The 15,508-nt window shown below is 45.0% G+C and overlaps 1 protein-coding gene across 17 annotated transcripts in view; it reads right to left on the bottom strand.

Annotated features, from left to right (window-relative positions):
- Window positions 1–15,508, bottom strand: part of ADGRL3 (adhesion G protein-coupled receptor L3) — a 288,036-nt gene that overhangs the window by 43,404 nt on the left and 229,124 nt on the right. For all 17 annotated transcript variants that reach the window (XM_074147553.1, XM_074147555.1, XM_074147559.1 and 14 more), the window contains 2 exons: window positions 6,396–6,462; window positions 4,873–4,964 (listed from right to left, as the gene is read on the bottom strand). In XM_074147553.1, the coding sequence (XP_074003654.1) occupies window positions 4,873–4,964; window positions 6,396–6,462 (159 nt within the window). The remainder of the gene's footprint in view (window positions 1–4,872; window positions 4,965–6,395; window positions 6,463–15,508) is intronic.

The following is a 15,508-nucleotide window of genomic DNA, read 5'->3' as shown; positions in this document are numbered from 1 at the left end:
CACGGGAGCTTCAAAGGAAAGGTTATGTCTGTAAGGAAAAGGATGGCTTCTGGTCTCCGCTAGGAGAAAGGAGGTTTCGCCCTCTCCCCTCCGGCCATTTGGAGATGTCCTGTGTAACTTCAGGCGCAGCAGCTGCTCAGCCCCATTGGTGAATCCTTTCAACCTGCTTACAGGACTTGGCTTTTGTTAACTCAATAATCCCTCTTCTCACACAATTTTCTACCAGTTTTCCATGTCAGTAACTAATGCACCCCACGTTGTGCACAACATCAGCATACAGCAAAGACAGGACCTCAGATTTCAGTAGATATGGTGAAGAGCACATCTGGATTACCATCAGTGTGGCCCCTCTTTTCTCCCCTTGACTAATGCCACGAGGACTGGAATGAGCAGTATTTGAACGGCTGCGGGATGAGCACTGTACTGCCACACAATGCAAAGGCATTTGGGGAGGGGGTTCATCTGAAACCCTCCCTTTTGCACTGAGAATGGGGGCACCTGGAAACACAGGTTTGTCATGCTGCAGCATCTGGCATGGGTTGACAAAATTCTGGCGGTCAAGGACCACAAGCAGCCATACTACATGCCTGACCACCAGGAAAGGAGTTGATGGATGGAAAACTGAAGAACCGTGTTGGACTATTCACATATAGATGTATTTTCCTTTGTCACATAAGGCTTCCTTCAGGAATGTGAATATAAAAAAGATTCAGTGTAACTCCTGTCTATGACAGTCTGAGACATTTCGCACATCTAACATCTACTCGGCACAATGGAAAAGCGTGAAAGAGAGACTTCGAGCTGCTTGATTCCAGAAATCACTCCACAAGGCAGCAACCTCCGGTAAAACAGCCTCACAGCTGCTCTGAAGTATTCCAGCTGGTAACACGTCCTTGCAAAGAGCCATCTGCTAGCAAGAGTGCATCAATACAGCACTGGTACGCCTATAGTCTCCACCTTGTAGGCTATACATGCAAGCAGCACAGCAGGCTTTTGCCACCCAAAAAGCTTGTGCAGTCCCTGGCTTGTCTTCCCTGCAAGCTTGTAAGGGCTGGGGGAATCAATTCTCCAAAACAACACCCTCCCATTTGTTGACAGTGAATCAGTTTGCACTCATGAGCGATTTCATGCACCCTTTGCAGCCCACTTATGTTCTCTGACGGGCCATGAGATACAAGTGATGCGGGCAGAGAAAAGAGAAAAGACTAAATGATGCCACTCACTGCCCATCTCTGCTCACCTATGTTTGTCAACAAGCCACGAAAAGATGAAAAAGCAATGGCTACAGTGGATCCTGAGCGCCCAGAAACGGCCATTGGAAAAGGCTGGGAAGAAAAATCCCCTCCCACCCTGTGTTTGGGGAGGCATGGGCAGAAGCTACACGCACCACCCAAGAAGCAGCCTATCTGGCGTCCATGTCTGCATCGCTTCATACTAAAGATATCTTGAAAAGGCAGAAGAGATCCCCAATCTGGCTGAACCCTTAGAATTTCTGTTTAAAAGTACTGAAGGAAGAAGTAAAACTGAACTCTTTCAAAAGGTCCTAGGCAAAAGGATGCTCTTGGTGATGCTACCTGTTGTGAGACGGGAGCTAGTCTGCCCTCCTGGCACCAGCAGCAGGCACAGAAACTCTTGCAGCTCCAAACAAGATATGCCATGTACGTGAGGTCCCATCGTCTCCTGGCCTCATGCCTCAAAAGCAGGACTAGAGCACGAACCTCGCTGTCTCAGCAGGTGCAACCTACTGAATGGGCTCAGTATCAACCTGCCATACAGGAAAGATGCTCTCAGTGCAAAGGGAAGGACCCGCATATGTGGCTACCCTGCTTCCCTCTTGAAAGTGCTGGGCTTAGCCGGAAAAGTTAATGTGGGTGAAAAATAAACCAGCTCTATCCTCATCAAATCTCTTGGTGGGTAACCCCTAGGTAACCAGTGCCCCACCACAGGAATGTCAGATTCTCCCATGCTAGCACAATAATACGGGCACTGTTCTTGAAGGCTGGGGAAGTTTATTTTTACAACTTTGCACAGTGCCTACAAGTCTTTCAGCCACGCAGCATCTGGTTCAGGCACTGCCCTTTGAATGGCTTTTCTGTTGGTGCAGTAATTAAAGGTATCCCAGGCGACACCTGATCCCTTATCAAGTTCATTAATTTAAGTGGAGTTATTTGGCTCTCTATTTTCTATACTTCATAATGTATTTCTAACCTTTAAAGTGACATAGGCAAGCACCAGATTGCAGGGGCGCTTATTAACAGCCTATTAAAATATTTTATGGCCTTTATTTTTACGTTGCCATAGGGAATCAAGTATTGTACTGTTGTTGAACAGGCTCAGGATTTATGTTACGAGAGCTTCACCACAGCCTAACATGGAGCAGGGCTAGGAAATGAACTGGGAGAACAAACTCCCATTCAGCTCCCCGTGTGCCGTAAAGCTGTCAGGCGTAGATGGCAGCAGGAGGCCCTCCAGTGCAGGCCCCCAGTTTGGTTCAGTGTTTTATACATACAAACTGGTAAGACAAGACGCAAGGCTCCGGGACCACGCTGAGAGCCAGCAAAGGCACACGCATCTTGAGAAACAGATCTGGGTGTCTTCTCACCACTGAACAGACGCGAGGAGATAAGCTTGGAAAGGATCTTCCTGCTCTCCTGTGAAATCATGTTGCCTGCGGCTTTTTGTACCACAGCTGCTGTACCACATCCACATTTTGCAACTGAGTTAGAGCCAATGACTTTGGAAGATGACCATGATCTTACCTAGATGAAGACTATGATTTTACCTAGAAGACGTAAAAGTTTTCCAGAGATTGCAAGCCCCTCACATCCCTAGGAAAGCTCCCTCAAGGGTGAATTCCCTTCTCTGTTAAAAATCTGCGCCTTCTCCTAACTTAAGCATATCTGATATTGAGACAACACATGCCTTGGATTTAGAGACTTGACTTTGTCCTGCGTAGATGCTCAGAAATTACAATCAAGTCCCTTTTGAAATTCGTGTTTTGATAAACTTCCTAGGGTGAGCTTGGGGTCTTTCTGAGTCTATACTATGTTTCTCTTATTTTTTCAAGCATAAAAAATCATTTCTAATGAAGCAACATGTTTGGAAGGGTATCAGCAACACAGTTAAAAGTATTTTAATTGCTTGTGTTTTCAAAACTTTTTAATGAAGTCAAATCAGGAATAGACACTCATCTGCCAAAGAATCTATAAAATGTTTTACAATGACATTATAATTGATGTAACCGGTTGTATAAATTCCTGGCATTTCAAACAAAGATACTAGAGATTAGCACAAGCAAGATTATTCAGTAGGCAATTATTATTTATGCTTTAATTATAAGGGCTTTGTTGCTCGCCCCCCGCCCCCCGCCCAGTTTTTAATTTAAATGTCATACTGCAAGGCTTTCTAGACAGATTTTGTGTGGGTAACCTTAAAAAGACTGTTCTCAGCAAGCAACCCCATAGCACTGATGCATGATGAGTAGTTATATTAATAAGTGTTATTAAATGTACCACTCCTTTAACGCCTCATCCAAGACTGAGTGAAAGACTATCACGCTGGTATCAGCCCTGGACATCCAGGAGGGACTGCTCCTCCAATTTCATCTTATAGTTGAGGGATGGCAGGAGAAACAGAGGCACACCGCAGTGTGTGAAGCCTGCCTTCAACCTGGGCAGGGACAGACCGCGCAGGTCGCCAAGCTCACGTCTCCCACAGTTGTAGAGTCTCCAATCCCCTTTCCTCCCAACCCTCGAAGAAGAAGCTACGCCTAAAAAACTGAAACTTCTCCCAAAAGACCGTGCCAGGACGTGGCACATCAGCAGCATTGCAAGTCTTGCCTGCTGGGGGAGTTTTAAGGGGGGACTGACCTAGTTTAAATTAAAGCTGCATCCGCAAGAGTGGCTCGGCCGTAAGAACAATAACCTTTCTGAGAACTGCCTTGCACCTGTGCAATTCAGTCATCTCCTAACGAACTCCCCTCATGCCTCTTCTCCTGCTCCCACCACAGAAAAGAGGGGAGGAACCAACTTCCAGCTGTGTCACACGACTACTCCCCTTTACTGGGTAGGCGCTAAAGCGCCCAGTCCCAACAATTTGCTCCTCCTGAAGTTCATTAGATGGTTCTAATAATTAGCAGGCTCCCCACCTTATCATGCACTGCACCTGAAATCCCACTTGTATTTTTGAAGTGAGTAATTAAAGCCAGAGGTATTTGAACAAACAGGTGCTGATGGAGACTAATATTCTATCAATATAATGAAGCAGCTTGCTAGATAGTAAGATGCCCAGACTCAGACATTAACAGAGTCCAAGGGCAAAACACGCCTTGGTTGGAGAGCACATCCTCTGATGTGGGCACCCCCAGGCAAACTCCCGGTAACTTTGCTGATACCAATCCGATTCTGGGGAGAATTTGGGTCATTAAATCTGTCAGGGGCCAAATCAAACAGAGAAGAAGTAAGACTGCCACTGTCAGAGCACAGGAAAATAGTAATGATCAACAGTTTCAACACCTTCCCCGTAGAGACTGCAATAATTAGCCAGTAATTATCAGGCATGATTTCCTTTTACGTGTAGGGACTAGGAGGTTACCCACTTCAAGGGCAGCAAATGCAACTTTGCTTCTTTCAGGCAAAATTGAATGGAAAATGCCACCACTGGCAGCCAAACCCCAATAAAGACAGTGTTTCATTATCAGCCATTTGCTGGTACCTATTAGAAACCGCTCTGCAATGCCATAGCCCAACATATTGCCCCTGGTTATTACTGCTGCTGGAAAAGCTGGTTCCTCTGTACCTTAGAGAGGAATGGGGGCATAAACAGCAAAAGACAGAAACAGGCAGAGAGAAAGAAAGAAACTTAACCACTTACTTGATGTTGTCAAGACATCCAGATTCGGGTTTCAGTATGGCAGTATGATGAAACATTTTATAGAGAGCAATCCCAAGGAAGATGACATTAAGCTGCAAGGGGGGAGAAGGGGGAAAAAAATAAAGGCATTACGTGACATGGCACAACACGATGGGGAGAAAGTCGACTTCTTCTCTGTTACAGATGGAAGGGAGCTCTCACTAGTCTTATAGTGACTGGATCACAGAACATTGCCAAGCATTTTATAAGGTGAGCTGGCCTGTAGGCTGCAGGACTGGTGATGCCACAGCACTAGCAAAGCTGTGGCACTGCGTATGTTACTGATATAGGGCTGGTTCCGACATCAACTGCAGTGCTTCAAATGACATTATGGAAAATTAAAAATACTTGCTGCAATGGCTCTTTCGTGTCTGAGAGGTGTACAGTCATGAAAAGTCATTCCAGGCGTCTTGCTTAGCTGGCCCCACAGTAATGAAGCACAAAACCATCTTTTTTCTGTGAATATATCTTTTAAATATTATGTAATGGGGGAGATGAGCAGGGAAATCATGACTGCAGATGATGCTTAGCATAATGCAAAGTTGAAAAATACAAAGGAAAAAGAGTTTGATTTGTTCTGTAAAAGATCCAATGGTGTTTCAATCCTCAGTGTTAACAAGACCGCCAATTCTGGGAAAGGAGTTCCTTCCAAAAGCCCAGGCCAGGGTTTCAGACATAATCAAAAGGGGAAGATATCTTTTTTATGAATGAATTGCTTGAGGGGAAAAAACCCCAGCAGTTGTAGCTGATGGTGCGGTCCTCTCCCTGATGTGGGAGGCTGCTGAAACGGCCCCCAGTTGCAGGAGAAGCAGGAGAAGCAGGGACAATATCTGCATTGAAGTGAGAGTGCCTGGTTTGCTGTGTTAGCCAAACTGTAGTCTATTCAAAACAAAGGATGGTTTATTTAAACCATATTGTAGCAATTAAAGTACAAGAAAACTCCAGCTGCCTCTAAAGTTGGGTTCTCTACCTTGTTGCTGTGTTAGCTGATTATGCTGGCAATGTGCTAACCGTGAAGTCACACCGGCTTCAACTTCTGCTGGGGAGAAAAATCCCCCATCAAATCTTTCTTCCAGTTGGGACTTTATTTCATTCCCCCCACCCCATAATTCCTTTTTTTTTTTTTTGCATGATGGATGAAAAGCTTTGCTCTGGAATTCAAAAGGCCGGGGGAAGGGGAGGGAGAAAGTTGGGGGGGGCGCAGTCAGGGGCATCAAAATAGAGTTTGGTATTTCTGAATGTCCAATGGTAGAAACCAAAGTCTGCAGGTGCCTGTTCCAAAGCTCCCCGGCACGTTTTGATCAATTATTTTGCAATGCCAAGAGCCTCTCATAATGAGGGTCTAATTGCTTGTGCCAGGTAGGGTCAAAGAAGAACATGCCTTTCTCAAATTAATCTGTGTAAATTAAAGATAAAGAGTAAAGGGACAGCAAAAGTTTTATTTCTTGACCTGAGAGATGGGGTAGTTAATTAGGAGTTCTTACCATAATTATCAAGGTTGCGGGTCCTATAAAACTCCAAATGAAGTAGGTGTCAAGTCGGAGCCAACATCTGTAATGAAACACAAGGGAGAGACGGCATTCAAGGACTGCACCCAGGACATACATCAAGAGTGAGTGAGTGACAGAGAAGAATGTGAGCTGCAAAACACGCCGGTGGGAGACAGGAAATATTACGTTGCTTGTTCATTTAAATGCTGAATTATGTGTCCAATTTCTGACAGCGCAATTGATGGAGTAAGATAATTACCTCTGGAGGAAGCAGGGAGAAAATGGCACAAGGCCTCGCTGCTAAAGCTTTCTGCATCTGTGGGCAAAACCCCTTAAAACTGTGGGTTTTTTTTAAGGAAGGAGTCCGATGAGCATCCACGGAGCTTTTTCTTCGCTTTAAGCTTCCCTTCCCTCTCCGGCTCTGACACAAAGCAAGCTGTCTGTCAGCTGTCAAGCGAGATGACATTTCTCCGGCAAGCAGATCAGAGCAAATTTGGTACAAATAGGAAGCACAATTTGGATAACAGAAGGCTGAGGTTTAATTAGGTTCAGCAACTTCCCTCTTTAGAGGGTTTTATTTTTCTGAACCTCCTGAGTGTTTTGTTTCCACTAAACATTTCAAGGGTTGCATACGGTCTGCACTATCACATGAAGTTGATTCATGGCCTAAAACTAAATTATTAATCGCTTAATTTCAACCACATTTAATACTCCTCACATTTTTTAAGGCCCCTGGGAAATTACATTTCCATTCCTAGCTCATTCCAGGCGACAGGAAGATAAAATGGAAGTGACTGGTTACAAGACAGACGAATATAAATTCCAAGAAAGTTTTGCACGATGTTTAAAATAATAATATCTTGTCGTGTTTGCAACGCTGCAAATCACAGCTCCATTTATACACAGAGGACTAAGAAAGCATAAAACCACTCTTATACTAAACATCTGATGGAATTTCATAATTAGGCAAGTGACAGGAACTGTATATATGAATTTATCCTGGTGGATGAGAGAGCAGTTCTCATGAACAATAGCTCTAGTGCACATGCTAAATGGTTTTTCCCTTCCAATGGACTTTGCAACAGGCAGAAAGGTCTTTGCCGGTAACCCCATGGAAGAGGTTAGCAGGAGCTGCCTGCTGAGAGAATAAAATATGCCCTGAACCTCTATGACTGCGAGAAGCCAAGATATGAATAAATTCAAAGATGTACATAAAGCTTCTCACTTCCCTCCCTGACCATATAAACTTCAGGGCTCATCAACGTGGAAGATGTTTAGATGTATATACGGTTGCACCGCTATTTGTCACCAATTAAAATACCGTCACTTCCACGAGCATCACTCCTGAGCCGCCTCTGCAGCTGTTCATCCAAAATCTTCATGTGACAGCATCAAAATCTTAATGCGAGAGGCAAACAGAAGCTTTCAGAGCGATTGCAGGGAAATCTTGTTTCCTCTGCGGCTGCTGAAGTTCAAGGTGATTTCGATGCAGCTGGTAATGGAACAACACGAGTGACTAGAAACTATTTGAGTCTGATTTCCTACAGGAAAGGGTTTATGCGATCATGACATCTGTGTATCTCCCATAATAACATCTGAAATGTCACACAATTGCAACTAGATTTGACAGAGGAATAGAGGTTTCAAGGATAATGAAGTCCCTGTAAAAAGTCCTCCCGACCATCCCTGACAAGAGACATCTGCATAGCAGCAGCTCAACATTACGCAGTATTTCAGACCTACCCCATCCCATAGCAAAAAAGTGTAACTAGTGTTTATGCCTCAGATGCCACATATAAAGCAGGGAATATGCAGCCCCCCAACTGTTTTTCTACTGATAATAAGAATGCTGGTGTGTAGGAGAGGGCTCAGAGGGCTGGTTTTGTTTTTTTCTAAATTAAAAAAAAAACAGTTTAACATTCAAAGCATCCCCCAGCCCCCGCTGCACAGGAGACAGGAGCACAGTGTACTTTAATTGCCAAGCAACTTGGTTTTCCTTCAGCACAAAGAGCTAGCTAGCTCTTGGAAAGCCCAGGGAAGACGAAAGACATAAACCCTCTCATTACTCCTTAAAGCATGATGGCCAGCCATGTGGTCGTATCTGATGCTGTTTTTGAATGCATATAGATTGGGACACAGAGAAAATCCGTGAAAGCTGAAATACAGCAGAAGGGAAAAGCCCTGCTGGGTTGAGCAAAGAAGCACAAAGCAACTGGTTTCCTTTCCAGCCAGCCAAATGGGTGAAATTTTCCACCCTGTTCCCCTAAAAAAATCTCTCTCTTTGGTCGTGGAGCACAATTCAGTGAGCAGAGATGGACGCTTTGGATGGGAAACAGCTGAGTAGCCAGGTCCTGCCCTCGGGAGAAGCGGGGGACAGGCATGGAGAAAAAGAGTCCCTCTCCAATGAGAGACAGACAGCGTCATCTAAGCAAGAGTACAGCTTGTGAAAACCAGAGAAGGCTTTTTTTTGCCTCTCTGCATGCTTTAAAGAATGTGATGTCACTTTGTATTTGTTTGAATAGAAAAATCGGCTTTCTATAAAACCACGCATGATACTCAGTCTTGGGTGACTAAATAGAAAGCTGCAGGACTGCCTCTAATCTGCAGAGGGACTTTAAAAAGCCATTTTTTTGTGGTCATCAGGAACAGATGCAACTTTGAACGTGTTTAAGTCATATCTCATTAAAAACGCAAATTAAGACCAAACCATCAAAAACACAGGCATCCCGCCAATTGCATTGAGGAGCTGTAAATTGCTAGTCGGACAAGTACCACACTGAGTTTTTCCTCCCTTAAAAGACAAAAATCCACACGCACAATGAGCTGCGTCAATGAACTCCTCAAAACAAGGCAGCAACCGGGCGACTCTCTTCCCAAAGTTGCTAATCTTGGGCTGCCGAGTTACTCCTGACCCCCCGTGCCCAGCTGCGCTGTGATCACGGACTTGCCCCGTTACAAGTGTAGACCCTGCTGCTGTGAGGCAAACAAGCTGCTCCAGGGCTCCGTACGAGGCAGAGCAGATAATCCGAAAGTCCGCCTGCGCAGGGAATGCCGCTCCAAACCCCGTTCCTTCTTTCAAGAGCCACACCAGTGTATTCAGTGCTTGTAACGAGCTCCGTGAAGCTGCTTTCCTTTACTTTTTAATTTCCTTGTTTTCCACAGTGACAAGTCGCTATATTCACCTAAAGCTTTTCCAAGTCATAAAGACTACAAAGAGTTTACTCTATTTTCTGCATGAGGAGAAATCAAATACTAAACTATCCCCGGTGTGCATTAAATATAACCAATAAACAATCATTAGCTGCCATTGGACCATAAAATTTGAAGAGCCCTAAACATACCACCGTGTTCATGGCAGCTCAGCGCTTTGTTTCACGTGGCTATCCAGGCTCCTTGTCTGGGAGCGGTAATGGGATATGTACACACAAGACATGTCTTTCAAGGGTGCAATATAGGTTCTGCCTCACGCAGTCCAGCATCCACGTTGCCCGTGCTTTCTCCTCCAAATACCCAGCACCGACAATAAAACAAGCTCAGTGGAGCCACCCGAGACAGACCGTATTGTTAGAATCATAGAATCATAGAATCATCCAGGTTGGAAGAGACCCTTGGGATCATCGAGTCCAACCATCTACCCTACACTACAAAGTTCTCCCCTATATCATATCCCCCAACACCACATCTAAACGACTCTTAAACACATCCAGGGATGGTGACTCAACCACCTCCCTGGGCAGCCTGTTCCAATGCCCGACCACTCTTTCTGTGAAAAATTCTTTCCTAATGTTCAGTCTAAACCTACCCTGTTGGAGCTTGAAGCCATTCCCTCTCGTTCTGTCATTAATTACCTGTGCGAAGAGACCAGCACCAACCTCTCTACAGTGTCCTTTCAAGTAGTTGTAGAGAGTGATGAGGTCTCCCCTCAGCCTCCTCTTCCTCATACTAAACAGTCCCAGCTCCTTCAACCGCTCTTCATAGGATTTGTTTTCCAGGCCCTTCACCAGCTTCGTTGCCCTCCTCTGCACTCGCTCCAGCACCTCGATATCTCTCTTGGATTGAGGTGCCCAAAACTGGACACAATACTCCAGGTGTGGCCTCACCAGTGCTGAGTACAGGGGCACAATCACCTCCCTACTTCTGCTGGTCACGCTATTTCTAATACAAGCCAGGATGCCGTTGGCTTTCTTGGCCACCTGGGCACACTGCCGGCTCATATTCAGCCGCTTGTCAATTAGAACCCCCAGGTCTTTTTCTTCCAGGCAGCTTTCCAGCCACACTTCCCCAAGCCTGTAGCACTGCTTGGGGTTGTTGTGGCCCAAGTGCAGAACCTGGCACTTGCCCTTGTTGAAACTCATACCATTGATGTTGGCCCAATGATCCAATCTATCTAGGTCTCTCTGTAGAGCTTCCCTATCCTCCTGGGAATCAACACTCCTGCTTAGCTTGGTGTCATCTGCGAACTTGCTGATGATACACCCTATGTCCTTGTCAAGATCATCAATAAAGACATTAAACAGAAATGGTCCTAACACTGAGCCCTGAGGCACACCACTTGTGACCGGCCGCCAGCTGGATTTAAATCCATTGAGCACCACTCTTTGGGACCTTCCAGTCAGCCATTGCTTGACCCAGCGGATCGTATGCTCATCCAGGCCGTGTGAAGCCAGTTTTTCCACAAGAATTGTATGGGGGACAGTATCAAATGCTTTTCGAAAGTCCAGGTATACAAAAAGAAACTATTTTCTGAGCAACGTTCACGTGCGTAAAACATTATGGACTTGGAGGCTGTGTACATACAGTGGGCTTTCCTTTTGCTTTCTGACACCTTGATTGCTTACCACATATATCCTGCGTTATAGCATAACAAAGGGAGGGAGGGAGGGAGGGGGAGAAAGAACAGAGATATTCCTGTCACAAGGAATTTGATCATCAGTGGATGAATATACCTACAAGTACATTTTCTTAAATATACTGAACCATTCAACACATAGCCACTTTCCTCTGAGATTTGTGAGAGGCATTGATATGAAACTCGGGACAGTATGGGAATAGGGAATAGCTTCTTGCTGTCGATTTTGGATGGGCTGCTACTTGAGTCCTCTCAAAGGGAGGCTGCTAAAGTCTTGATCCAGCTCTTACTAAATTTTAGACACAAGTTATTTTCAAACACTAACAACAACTGCATATGCTATTTTCCCTCCGCATTTTGCAGCATTGCCCACCATGATACTTGACATCAGATTTGGCCAGGAGATGGATGGATTTGGTTAACGCACAGGACAAGGCAAATGAGGTAACTTTCTAAAACTGCAATCCCAGTATCTTCTTTGTTGCAGCAAAACTTGAAACGTGGCCATTTAAGACTCAACAGCTGAAGATCTGGCCCATAAGAAGTTCACTTGGAAGTTCAGCTGACCATTGCCAGAATTGCCTCGGCAATGTCGGATGACCACACTGTCTACAGTGGGGCCTCCCGCTTTTCACCTTTACCTTAGAAATTACAATGAGAACAAGGTGAGGTGCAACATTTCTGATTTATTTGGGGGAAAGGGCCAAACATGGCTTAGCTTGCTCACATGGACCACCAGTCCCTGCTGGTCTGAATGGGATGGAATCACTAATGGAATTAGTGGAATCACTACACTGCTGCTTGTTTATGAAAGAAAATTAATCTCCTAATATGAGTAACTTGAACTGCTCTTAAAAAAGTAGTAAAAGGAAAAGGATCAACTCCCGTCCTTGGAATAATTAAGTGTAAGATAGTATCTTTACTGGGGAGCTAGTCCAAAATGCCAGTATGAATGCTGGGACATAGAATGCTTCAGAAAGTCACAAACACCAGGTGATAAGCAAAGAAACAGAGAGAGGAACAACTGCCTGTTCCTGGCTATGTAAGCTGGGCATGTGTTACAGGAGGGTTGGATTTAGAAAGGAAAATGAAATCAAGAAAACCTACACTGGCTGTCTAAGTAAATCATTCTGAGATGTATGAATGGTGGCACCAAATGCCAGGCAAAAAACAAATAACACTAACAGCTCCATAAGTCCTGCTTAAACAAATGCAATAAATAATGGAGAGAGGCAACTAATATATTCCAGAGGATGTTTTACAAAACCCAGCAAAACCAAGCAACTTCTTGCAATCAAATTATGTATGCCTGGCATATAGTTCACTACAAATTCTAATCAGTTCTACCCTTCTAATAACATTATACAGAAAAATACATCATCATCCATCAACCAGATGGAGCATGATAGTTATACAAAACATATTGTATGTTTTTTTATTTTCCACTATGAGAATGTGATAAAATTGTGCACTCCGGAATTAGTGATTATAAATAAATATTTAAGGCTCTGAAAATCTCTGTAAATATTTATTTGCAAAACATTATATATACACGTTTAATCATTAAAAATACTACTTCATGCTGTGGGGAGGGAGGAAGATTTTACTGGCACAGTAACTGCTGGCACAGGACTGCTGCCTCCTCAACACAAATATAGTAAAGTATTGTTGTTCACCTCCAGCAATTTTTAGCCAAATTTTTGCCTGTACCCCCCATGCCATGGAAACATTTGGGCATCCAAATCCTGTTGGGAAAAGTCAGCGTATCCCATCGAATATGTTTATTTTGCTGTACTTCAGAAAGGTCCGTATATTCATTTAACAGGAGCAGAAGCATTTCAGCAATGCGAAGCTGCCATGGTGCTTTATGGGAACTGTGGTGAGGTGCCGTACGTTCCCACTCTCTACAGCTAGCCTGCTGCGTGCTGGAGCAACACAGCTGCAGCTCCCACAACCTACACTGGCACTCAGGTTGTCCCTACAGAGCATCACAACCTACACTGGCACTCTGGTTGTCCCTACAGAGCACCACAACCTACACTGGCACTCTGGTTGTCCCTACAGAGCATCACGAGCAACTTTGCAAAGATGAGGGCGGATGCAAATCAAATGCCGTCTCACATCCAAAGCAATGCCCTGGGCTCGGGGATGTCCTTTTACCACGAGAGAATGAAGTAAGACATTTTCAACACCCAACAGCTATAGAGCACTGTAAGAGAACACAGTTGTGCTGGCTTTCACCACAAACTAGATGCATTGCTGGGTTTTCTTGGTAGGCAGCCCAAAACGTCGAGAGAGAAGTCAAATGAGGAAGAACCTCATGAGGTTCAACAGGGAGAAGTGTAGGGTCCTGCACCTGGGGAAGAAGAATGTCAGGCACCAATACAGGTTAGGTGTGGACCTGCTGGAGTCAAGCTCCGAAGAGAAAGATCTGGGGGTCCTGGTAGACAGCAAAATGACAATGAGCAAGCAGTGTGCTCTTGTGGCCAGGAAGGCCAATGGAATCCTGGGCTGCATAGGGAAGAGTGTGGCCAGTAGGTTGAGGGAAGTCATTCTCCCCCTCTACTCTGCACTGGGGAGGCCACCACCGGAATACTGCATCCAGTTCTGGGCTCCCCAGTTCAAGAGGGATAGGGAACTACTGGAAAGAGTCCAGCGAAGGGCAACGAGGATGATTCAAGGATTGGAGCATCTCCCTTATGAGGCAAGGCTGAGAGAGCTGGGGCTCTTTAGCCTGGAGATGCTTATCAAAGCCTTATCAATGCTTATAAGTATCTGAAGGGTGGGTTGAAGGAGGAGGGAGCCAGACTCTTTTCAGTGGTTGCCAGTGAGAGGACGAGGGGCAACGGGCACAAGCTGGAACATAGGAGGTTCCACTCAAATATGAGAAAAAACTTCTTCACGGTGAGGGTGCCAGAGCCCTGGAACAGGCTGCCCAGGGAGGGTGTGGAGTCCCCTTCTCTGGAGATTTTCAAGACCCGCCTGGATGCAGTCCTGAGTAACATGCTCTGACATGCTCTGGGCAATCCTGCTTCAGCAGGGGAGTTGGACTAGATGATCTTTATGGTCCCTTCCAACTCTAAAAATTCAATAAAATTCAGTGAAATGGATCGCTCCAGTGCTACAAGCCCTGCGACGGTAACACTGCAGAAGTCACACGTTGAACAGCGTGGAAGGCAGCCACTAGAACACCAGACTGTGAACCAGACCGGTATGGACACAGCTCCACTGATGGCAGATGCACAGGAGCTGGCTTTCCAGGGAGCTGGACTCACAGTCCTTCAGCTATAAGATGTCTGATGCTCAGCGTGCCCCATGTAGGCCACTGTGAAGAGATACGTCCTCCATAGAAACATTGCAGTAAGAAAAAGTTTATCTAAAGGGATAATTCAGAGTCTCTCAATACCTGATTCAATGGGAGCTAATCTGTCGCTCAAGAAGGGAAGTGAACAGAAGAGCTGGGTGGAGGCAGAAAGCTGGTGGCAGCTGATGGAAACGGTCTTCTCCAGAAACTGCGTTGTGTTACTTTTTCTTTGCCCACTAGGCCCGTCAAAGTCCGTCAAACTACTTTGGATAAATTGGTAGAGATCCTTGAAAACTTACTCCCTCCTACCTATATCTGTGTGGGCCATTTCCTTTCCATAAAGTATGACACTTATACGAATTCAGGTTGCTATTCTCCTACTCATGGGAGGAACACGACACAAATACTCAGCTGGGATCCAAGCCTACCTGCTGGCACGGTAATGAATCACGAGCAGCTCCACTGCTCTACAGATTTACTTCTGCAAGAAATCAGGTTCATCTATATCAATAAGGTTTCGGGCAAAAATTCTGCAGTTGAATTTAATGCAATATTAACTGTTAATCATGGCCTGACCCAACCTATGCTAAAAAGCAGCTTTAAAAATGCCACCAGCTCATTGCTATGTGTGCCTTCAGATTGAGCCCTTAACTCAGTTATAATGACAGGAGAAAGGCAGCCTGACAAGTGAAAGCAAAAAAGTAAATAAAAACACATTGTTAGTACTACTGTAACAAAGCTGGCAAAGAAAATCAAAGGCTTGATTTTCCCTTTGTTTTCCATTAGATCCATTAGATCCACATGATCATCTAAATTGTGCTTTGATACCAGCTTCAGCAACACTGAAAACATTTAAGAATATTCCTAATGATAAATGATGTAGCTGTTCTGATTTGCAAAGAGTCTAGTGCACTCCAGAGTCACCACCTATTTTGCTTGCAGGCTCTGTTAATT

This window comes from Numenius arquata, chromosome 5 (assembly GCF_964106895.1).
Source record: "Numenius arquata chromosome 5, bNumArq3.hap1.1, whole genome shotgun sequence".
NCBI classification, from domain to species: domain Eukaryota; kingdom Metazoa; phylum Chordata; class Aves; order Charadriiformes; family Scolopacidae; genus Numenius; species Numenius arquata.
Note: the sequence above shows the minus strand (reverse complement) of the source record. Positions and strands in the feature narration are given on the sequence as shown.